Below are 8568 nucleotides of genomic sequence, written 5' to 3' on the forward strand. Positions count from 1 at the left end.
GCTCCGACGCAGGTGGTTAAGGAGGGACCCTACTGTGCTGAATAGTTAGAGAGGACTGCTGGCCTCAAGAATCCCTACACCTCAGGATGATCTGGTAACTGACTAGATGTGGAGGGAAATGGGAGACCAGATGACTTCTGGTGTCAGGCTTCGGACAAGATTGGTGTAGGATGAAGAATTTGCTGTGCCTGAGTGATAGCTAGTTTCTCCCTTTGTACAGTTGGAGAAATGGAGGCTCAACTACAGCTTGCCTGAGATCACGCAGCCAGTAAGCAACAGAGGCAGAGCTAGGATTCAGATTTTGTAATAGTTGCTTTATAGATAGCACCCAGCTATGAACTGGGACACATCTCTATTGTTTGGAAAGCTGGATCTTGGTTTGGGGAGTGCGGGAGAGGGCAATGGAGAAAGAGGAAAGGAGACAGGGCCTTCTCTAACTGAACCCTGGGGGAGCAGTGGGACTGATGGGAGGGCTAAGGGGGGTGAAGACGTAGGCTACAGCTTGTCCTGACAGTTTCTGCATCCTCCTTGGACGGTTCTGCCTTTTCCCCTCGTCTGTGCTGGGCAGATAATGGAGCTCATTGGTTACAGCCGTCACTTACCTCGGAGAGGCCCAGGTGTGTACGTGTGAGCACCCGAGAGGGAGACTCAGATGTGAGCCCTGAATATGCCTTAGGATAAGACTCTCAGCAGGGTCATGTATCAAGTACGTGAGTGTGAGGCCCAGCAGTGTCATGTGAGAGGGCCTGAGCGGCGCTGAGTCCTAGCAGTGTCACCTGTGTGTGCTTCGATGTGAGGGAGGCGTGAGAGTGTTACTGTTGTGTGCCTCAGGTTGAGACTCAAAATGTGTATATCCGAAGGACCCTTGTATGACACGTGTGTGCATGTGAGCCTCAAGTGAGAGAAATATGTGCTCCAGAGGTGAATTACAGTAATCTTACAGGGAGAAGGGAGCTAGTCTATTGCCGTACTTGGGTTTGGGACGTACCTTACCAGTACGTACCTGAGCAGGGCTGTTACCTGTATTAACCTGAGAATGGTACTTAGGTATGTTGCCTGTATACCTAAGGAAGACTTGTGTCACTAATAGATGCTTGAGAGGAAGCTTGTTTCCCAAGATGGATCCCAGGAGAAGCTTGGAAGGGGATAGATACCTGAGGGTGAGGTTCAAGTGTTACTTCCAGGAGGCTCTTGTGAGCCCAGCTCCCCACCCCACGCCTCTGCCTCTAGGGCGAGCCTCCTGAGCTGGGGCACCTGCGGCTTTGACGGCCCGTCCTCCTTTTTCCCACAGGGCCCACCGCTCACCACTACACCGGGGCCCAGAGGCCATGGCCTGCCTCCATGAGACCCGCACACCCTCCCCTTCCTTTGGGGGTTTCGTGTCCACCCTAAGCGAGGCGTCCATGCGCAAGCTGGACCCAGACACTTCCGACTGCACCCCCGAGAAGGACCTGACGCCTACCCAGTGTGTACTCCGAGATGTAGTGCCGCTCGGGGGGCAGGGCGGGGGCGGGCCCAGCCCCTCCCCAGGTGGAGAGCCGCCCCCTGAGCCTTTTGCCAACAGTGTCCTGCAGCTGCACGAGCAGGATGCTGGGGGCCCAGGGGGAGCCACTGGGTCCCCTGAGAGTCGGGCGTCCAGAGTTCGAGCAGATGAGGTGCGACTACAGTGCCAGAGCGGCAGCGGCTTCCTGGAAGGCCTCTTCGGCTGCCTGCGCCCTGTCTGGACCATGATTGGGAAGGCCTACTCCACAGAGCACAAGCAGCAGCAGGAAGGTAGGCCGTGTCCTCGAGGAGACCCTCTCCCCATCTCCCTGAGCCTGACATCCGTTTGGACAGCCCCACCTAAGTCGCCTGATGATCCTTTTCTCTCCCCAGAGCCCAGCCCCTTATTTGTCCATCAGCCACTGACTCCCCAGTTTTTTTTTTTTTAATTTATTAATTAATTTATTTTGGGCTGCATTGGGTCTTCGTTGCTGTGCGCGGGCTTTCTCTAGTTGCGGCGAGCGGGCTTCTCATTGCGGTGGCTTCTTGTTGCGGAGCACGGGCTCTAGGCACGCGGGCTTCAGTAGTTGTGGTGCACGGGCTTAGTTGCTCCGCGGCATGTGGGATCTTCCCAGACCAGGGCTCGAACTGTGTCCCCTGCATTGGCAGGCGGATTCTTAACCACCATGACACCAGGGAAGTCCCCCCAGTTTCCTTTTAGACCACCCCTTCATTTCCTTCCTGTCCCCTCATCTTCTCAGCCCATTTTAGCTACTTTTCTGCCTCACCCTCCTTGAGTCATCTCAGCCAACCCAATGCTTTTCCCTGAGCCTGACCACCCCAAGGCCCCAGGTGTGGCTCTCTGAGCCTGTGGCACTGTGCCTCCTGTCCACAGACCTTTGGGAGGTCCCCTTTGAGGAAATCCTGGACCTGCAGTGGGTGGGCTCAGGGGCCCAGGGCGCCGTCTTCCTGGGGCGCTTCCATGGGGAGGAGGTGGCTGTGAAGAAGGTACGGGACCTGAAGGAGACTGACATCAAGCACCTGCGAAAGCTGAAGCACCCTAACATCATCACCTTCAAGTAAGGTCTGGGGCAGGGGCCGGGGTACTCTTTTGAGGGCAGGGATCTACCGCACCCTTCCTGAAGCGGGTGCCAGAAAGGCGTGGGTGGGAATGGGGGTGCCAGGTGTGAACCAAGTGGATGCTGGGCTGGCTGAGCCCTTCATGCCACTGTGTTTGGCTCCCAGGGGTGTGTGTACCCAGGCTCCCTGCTACTGCATCCTTATGGAGTTCTGCGCTCAGGGCCAGCTGTATGAGGTGCTGCGGGCTGGCCGCCCTGTCACCCCCTCCTTGCTGGTTGACTGGTCCATGGGCATTGCCGGCGGCATGAACTACCTGCACCTGCACAAGATTATCCACCGAGACCTCAAGTCCCCCAAGTGAGTAAGCAAGCAAGCAGGGAGAAGCTACTGTGCATGGTCTCTGGTAGGTGTCCCCACCCAGGTCAGTGTGACCATCTCCCTGCCCTCAGACCCTGTCCTAAAGTCCATGTGGCCGTCTCAGAGACCCCTCCCAAGTGATAGCCCTATCTCAAGAGGGCTGTGGTAAACCCCCCGTTTCTGGGTGTCCCAGATGACTTCAAACAGAAAGGTAGAGTTGCTGCAGCTAGACGAGGTGCGTGGAGGGGCCCGGGCCCCAGCTGACTACACTCTTTACCAGCATGCTCATCACGTACGACGATGTGGTGAAGATCTCCGATTTTGGCACTTCCAAGGAGCTGAGTGACAAGAGCACCAAGATGTCCTTTGCAGGGACGGTAGCCTGGATGGCCCCTGAAGTGATCCGCAACGAGCCTGTGTCTGAGAAGGTCGACATCTGGTGAGGGCCAGGCTGAGGACTGAGAATAGCAGGTGGCCAGCATGAGAGCTGGCGGGGTGGGGGGTTCTTCCAGGGCCTGAGTACAAGTGAGAAGTGAGACAAGCCTGCGGTAACCTGCAGGGCCTCTGGAGGAAGACCCCCCCAAGTGACGTCCCCTCTTATCCCTAGGTCCTTTGGTGTGGTGCTGTGGGAACTGCTGACTGGTGAGATCCCCTACAAAGACGTAGATTCCTCAGCCATCATCTGGGGTGTGGGAAGCAACAGTCTCCATCTGCCTGTGCCCTCCAGCTGCCCAGACGGCTTCAAAATCCTGCTTCGTCAGTGCTGGTAAGGACCACCTGGCCAAGCTGGAAGCAAGGGAGGTGGCTGACGGTTAGCCAGCACCCAGGACCCGGGCATCCAGGCCCAGAATCCTGAACAGGGAAAGGGGGACAGAGCTCCCAAATATGGCTCTCCAAGAAAGACCCCAGGACCCAGAGCGTGTATCAAGGGGACTAGGATAAAGAACGGAGAGAAACTGGGCTGACCAATAGTCTGCAGGGGTGCACAAACTGTGTGTGACCTTGGGCAAGCAGTGTTCCCTCTGAACCTGTTTCCTTATCTGCAAAATGGGGACAACAATATCTGATACAGAGGGTGGCTACGAAGCGCCTGTGAAGGACCAGCACAGCCGCTGAGCATGGCTGGTTGAGCCTCAAGTATAGACTGTCTTAGAACGCGGGAGGCCCTGGACCCTTGTTTGGAACCTAGACCATGGAGGAAGGTGGGAGATTTCTAATCTTTGGCTAAGCATTTCCCCAAATGTGTTTCTTTTAATGGAGTTACTCAAAAAGGTTTGTTTCGGCAAACAAGTTGGAAAATAGGATTAAATAGGTTTCCTTACTGCAGGACTTTGATATGCTAACAGATGGCCTGTAACATTTCCTAGATAGTTGACCAGGGAGTTTTGTCACAGAATCATTGTAGAGTTGGATTCTCCAGGACACCCTTTGGGAAAGGATGCTCTAGTTCCTTTCTGGACCTCCCTGAAATTCCTTTCTCTCCCACGACTCCATTTCCTCCAGGAACAGCAAACCACGAAATCGTCCATCATTCCGACAGATCCTGCTGCATCTGGACATCGCCTCAGCCGATGTACTCTCCACACCCCAGGAGACTTACTTTAAGTCCCAGGTGTGCTGTGGGGAGGAAAACGAATACCTTAGCTCCCTCTCTTTGCAGGGATAATGGTGTCCTTTGAGGGGAGGCTGGGAAGAAGGGTGGCTGGGGATGGACAGATTAGCTCTTGAAGGACTGAGACTGGTCTTGGTTGATCCTGTGCCCCACTCCTGTGGGCTCCAACACACACAGTGTGCAGCAGTGCAGGCACCTGCGAAGGCTTTCTACAGGTCTCACCCCTAATTTTCTCTCCACCCCCAGGCAGAGTGGCGTGAAGAGGTAAAGCTGCATTTTGAAAAAATTAAGTCAGAAGGGACTTGTCTGCACCGCCTAGAAGAAGAGCTAGTGATGCGGAGGAGGGAGGAGCTCAGGTGTGTGTTTTGGGAAGGTGATTTCACCAATAGCAGGGCCTGCAGACCAGTTCCCAGAGACTGGGATAAACGATGGCACCAGGTGAAGCCAGCTCACCTCGGGGACCCTTCTGCCCATTTCAGACACGCCTTGGACATCAGGGAACACTATGAGCGGAAGCTGGAGAGAGCCAACAACCTGTACATGGAACTTAATGCTCTCATGTTGCAGCTGGAGCTGAAGGAACGGGAGCTACTCAGGTAATCACACACACCCTCATACACCAAACCCCATCTTCCTGGAGCTGTGCCTGACTTGGAGATCCTACTGAGCCTCGGCCCCCATTCCTGGTCCCATGCCCAGCTAGCGTGTTTTGTCTTTAGGAGGGAGCAAGCTTTAGAGCGGAGGTGCCCAGGTCTGCTGAAGTCACACCCTTCCCGAGGCCTCCTGCACGGGAACACGATGGAGAAGCTCATCAAGAAGAGGAATGTCCCACAGAAGCTGTCACCCCACAGCAAAAGGTAGCACCAGAGTTTACAAGTGCCATCGCTTGTGAATGGCAAGGGGGATGCTGGAGAGGCAGGAGTAGGGCTCAAGGATGCCAGGAAGACGGATACTGAGATGGGAGAGAGGTGCCTTGTACTGCCTGAGGTTAGGGAGTGCTTTCATGTGATAAATTTGTTAATCTCCAACTTGCACTTTCCCTCTCCCACCAGGCCAGATATCCTCAAGACTGAGTCTTTGCTACCCAAGCTAGATGCAGCCCTGAGTGGGGTGGGGCTTCCTGGGTGTGCTAAGGGCCCCCCCTCACCGGGACGGAGTCGCCGTGGCAAGACCCGTCACCGCAAGGCCAGCGCCAAGGGCAGCTGCGGGGACCTGCCCGGGCTTCGTGCAGTTGTGCCACCCCATGAACCTGGGGGACCAGGAAGCCCAGTGGGGCTAGCAGGGGGACCCTCGGCCTGGGAAGCCTGCCCTCCAGCCCTCCGTGGGCTCCACCATGACCTCCTGCTCCGAAAGATGTCTTCATCGTCCCCCGACCTGCTGTCAGCGGCATTGGGAGCCCGGGGCCGGGGGGCTACAGGGGGAGCTGGGGACCCTGGCTCACCACCTCCAGCCCGGGGTGACACCCCGCCAAGTGAGGGCTCGGCACCCGGCTCCACCAGCCCGGATTCACCAGGGGGAGCCAAAGGGGAGCCACCTCCACCAGTAGGGCCTGGTGACGGTGTAGGGCTGCTGGGAACTGGAAGGGAAGGGACGGCGGGACGGGGAGGAAGCCGGGCTGGGTCCCAGCACTTGACCCCAGCTGCACTGCTGTACAGGGCTGCTGTCACCCGAAGTCAGGTAAAGTATGGAATGGTTCCTGAGCTCTTCCTCTTTCCTCCTTCTCCATGGGGTGCGGTGCAAGTCCTTAGTTTACCTCCCACTTTAGGTTCTTGATCTTAAGCCATTCCTGACTTAACCCTTTATAACCATGTTTCCTTATCCTGGGTCCTTGATGACCTCTTCCCCCTTTGACCACAGTCTGCTCATCTCTCCTGCAGAAACGTGGAATCTCATCGGAGGAAGAGGAAGGAGAGGTGGACAGTGAAGTAGAGCTGACCTCAAGCCAGAGGTGAGTGATGCAATCAGGAGATAACGGCATTTGCTTTCTGAACTGCAAGGTGTAGTCAAGCTATAATCCTGGTCTGCCCAACATACAGGTGGTCTCAGGGCCTGAACATGCGCCAGTCGCTATCTACCTTCAGCTCAGAGAACCCGTCAGATGGGGAGGAGGGCACAGCTAGTGAGCCTTCCCCCAGTGGCACACCTGAAGTTGGCAGTACGAACACTGATGAGCGGCCAGATGAGCGGTCTGATGACATGTGCTCCCAGGGCTCAGAAATCCCACTGGACCCACCTTCCTCAGAGGTGGTTACTGGCCGGGAACCCAGCTCCTTGCCCATCCCACACCACAACCTACTCAGAGGGGAGCAGGTGAGTCGCAACCAGGTACTGGACAGGGAGCAGATGTCCAGTCATTTGAGAGCTGCTGGGGAGACAGATGCAGAGGCCAGAAAGATAGGTACTTCGCCCCTGTGTCACTCGGTATCTGAAGCTGTTTCCTCCCGTACTAAAGAGCAAATATCCACACGGTAGAATTTGGGAGATCTAGAGTACCTAGCGAGGTTGCGTGCACAGTACCCATAAACTGCAGCCAGGGAGGAATCCTGAAACTAGGAGTCTGGTGCCTTGGAGAATGGCCTGAGCAACTGAAATCGGGAGACAGTAAAACCACTAAACCTGCAACTACAAAGACCACAGTGAAGGATCCTGAAGGAATCTATTTGCCAAGAGATGCTGAGCCGCACATCACTGCCTTTCTGCTCTTCTTCACAGGGCCCTCCCAACTCTGAGGACTCAGACTGTGACAGCACTGAACTGGAAAATGCCAACAGTGGTGAAGCCTTGCGGCCCCCAGCCTCCCTCCCTCCATGAAAGCCACTCTTATCCTTGTACATAGAGAAATATTTATATAAGTAATATATATGCGCCACATAATCAACAAAGACAGGGCTATCCCAGCCTAAGTCTGGCTCAAGGGAGACTGACCCCTGACCAAGTCACCTGATAAACTCTAGGGACACTGGCAGCTGTGGAAATGAAAGACAAGTACTGCCCTAGAGATATGGGTACGGGCAAACTGGCCCCTTCCTGCTTCACTCCAATACGTTCAGCAAGTGGTGAGGCGACAGAAAAGCCAAACTTGCCTAGTTTCCTCTCTATTCTTTCTGCCCAAACCATGAGGAGCAGGAAAGGGAGCCATTTAGACTGCACTTTTTTGTTTTCCGTTTACTCTGTTTACACATTTTGCACTTGGGAGGAGGGAGGCTAAGGCTGGGTCCTCCCCTCTGAGGTTTCTCAGGTGGCAATGTAATTTCTTTGTCCCTCCATCTCTCTGCCTAAGCGCTGGCTTAGGGACTAGGGGGAGGCCAGGAGATTGTGAAAGCATGTGATGGCTCAGGCTGAAGAACTGGGGTGTTGTTTTAAGTCCCTGCTTTTATCTTGGTGCCTGATTGGGGTGGGGACTGTCATATTGTAACCCCTGTGAAAAAACCTTGAAATATAACCACTCCATGCAGGCAAGCTGTTGAGGGTTTTCTTGGTGACTGAATGGGGTAGCCTGCATGGTTAAGTAGGAGCCTTGGGCTCCAGATGTTATCTGAGGACTCTGAGTGACTTCCTCCTTTTTATGCTTTTCTCACGAACAAACTGAACATCACTTACAGCCCCAACCTTGTAAAAATCTACATAAATGGGAACAGGTCTGTCTTTATAAAGGATTCTAGTAGGACCCATAAAACACCCATTCTTTTTAAAAACAGGAGACTACAGTTTTAAGTCTGGACGAGAATATAGGCATTCCCAGCAACCTGAATCCCAGTGAGACACACATTCAGCTGCTTCCATGTGTATGCATGTGTATCCCTCCCCACCCACCCAGTTGAAGTGCTTGCTTACACTTTGCAGACAAATCTTAGGAAAATATAACCCCCCATCTTTTGGACCAAGGGCACAGCCAGCTTGCTATAGCTATTAAGGTCACTCTGCAATGCAGGCTCAAGGGCTACAGAAAAAGATGGGAGTGGTAAAACAGAAGAAAACATCTTCACTGGAATAAAGGCTTACATTCAAAACCCAAGCAGGGTCCGTGTCCTTTGACG

The 8568-nt window shown here is 54.5% G+C and overlaps 1 protein-coding gene across 2 annotated transcripts; it reads left to right on the forward strand.

Annotated features, from left to right (window-relative positions):
- Positions 1 to 1295: 1295 nt before the first annotated feature.
- On the forward strand, positions 1296 to 7988 carry MAP3K12 (mitogen-activated protein kinase kinase kinase 12). 2 transcript variants are annotated; one of them, XM_065886965.1, is made up of 14 exons: positions 1296 to 1465; positions 1565 to 1773; positions 2378 to 2561; positions 2728 to 2919; positions 3200 to 3358; positions 3527 to 3685; positions 4423 to 4531; positions 4778 to 4887; positions 5011 to 5127; positions 5251 to 5388; positions 5584 to 6208; positions 6409 to 6479; positions 6568 to 6841; positions 7244 to 7988. In XM_065886965.1, the coding sequence occupies exons 1-14, from the start codon at positions 1329 to 1331 to the stop codon at positions 7340 to 7342; spliced, it is 2583 nt and encodes an 860-aa protein (XP_065743037.1). In that variant the 5' UTR covers positions 1296 to 1328; the 3' UTR covers positions 7343 to 7988. The 2 variants fall into 2 exon arrangements, with proteins under 2 accessions (XP_065743037.1, XP_065743036.1); XM_065886964.1 differs by having other exon boundaries at positions 1329 to 1773; positions 7244 to 7342.
- Positions 7989 to 8568: the final 580 nt, after the last annotated feature.

This window comes from Phocoena phocoena, chromosome 11 (genome assembly GCF_963924675.1).
Source record: "Phocoena phocoena chromosome 11, mPhoPho1.1, whole genome shotgun sequence".
NCBI lineage: Eukaryota > Metazoa > Chordata > Mammalia > Artiodactyla > Phocoenidae > Phocoena > Phocoena phocoena.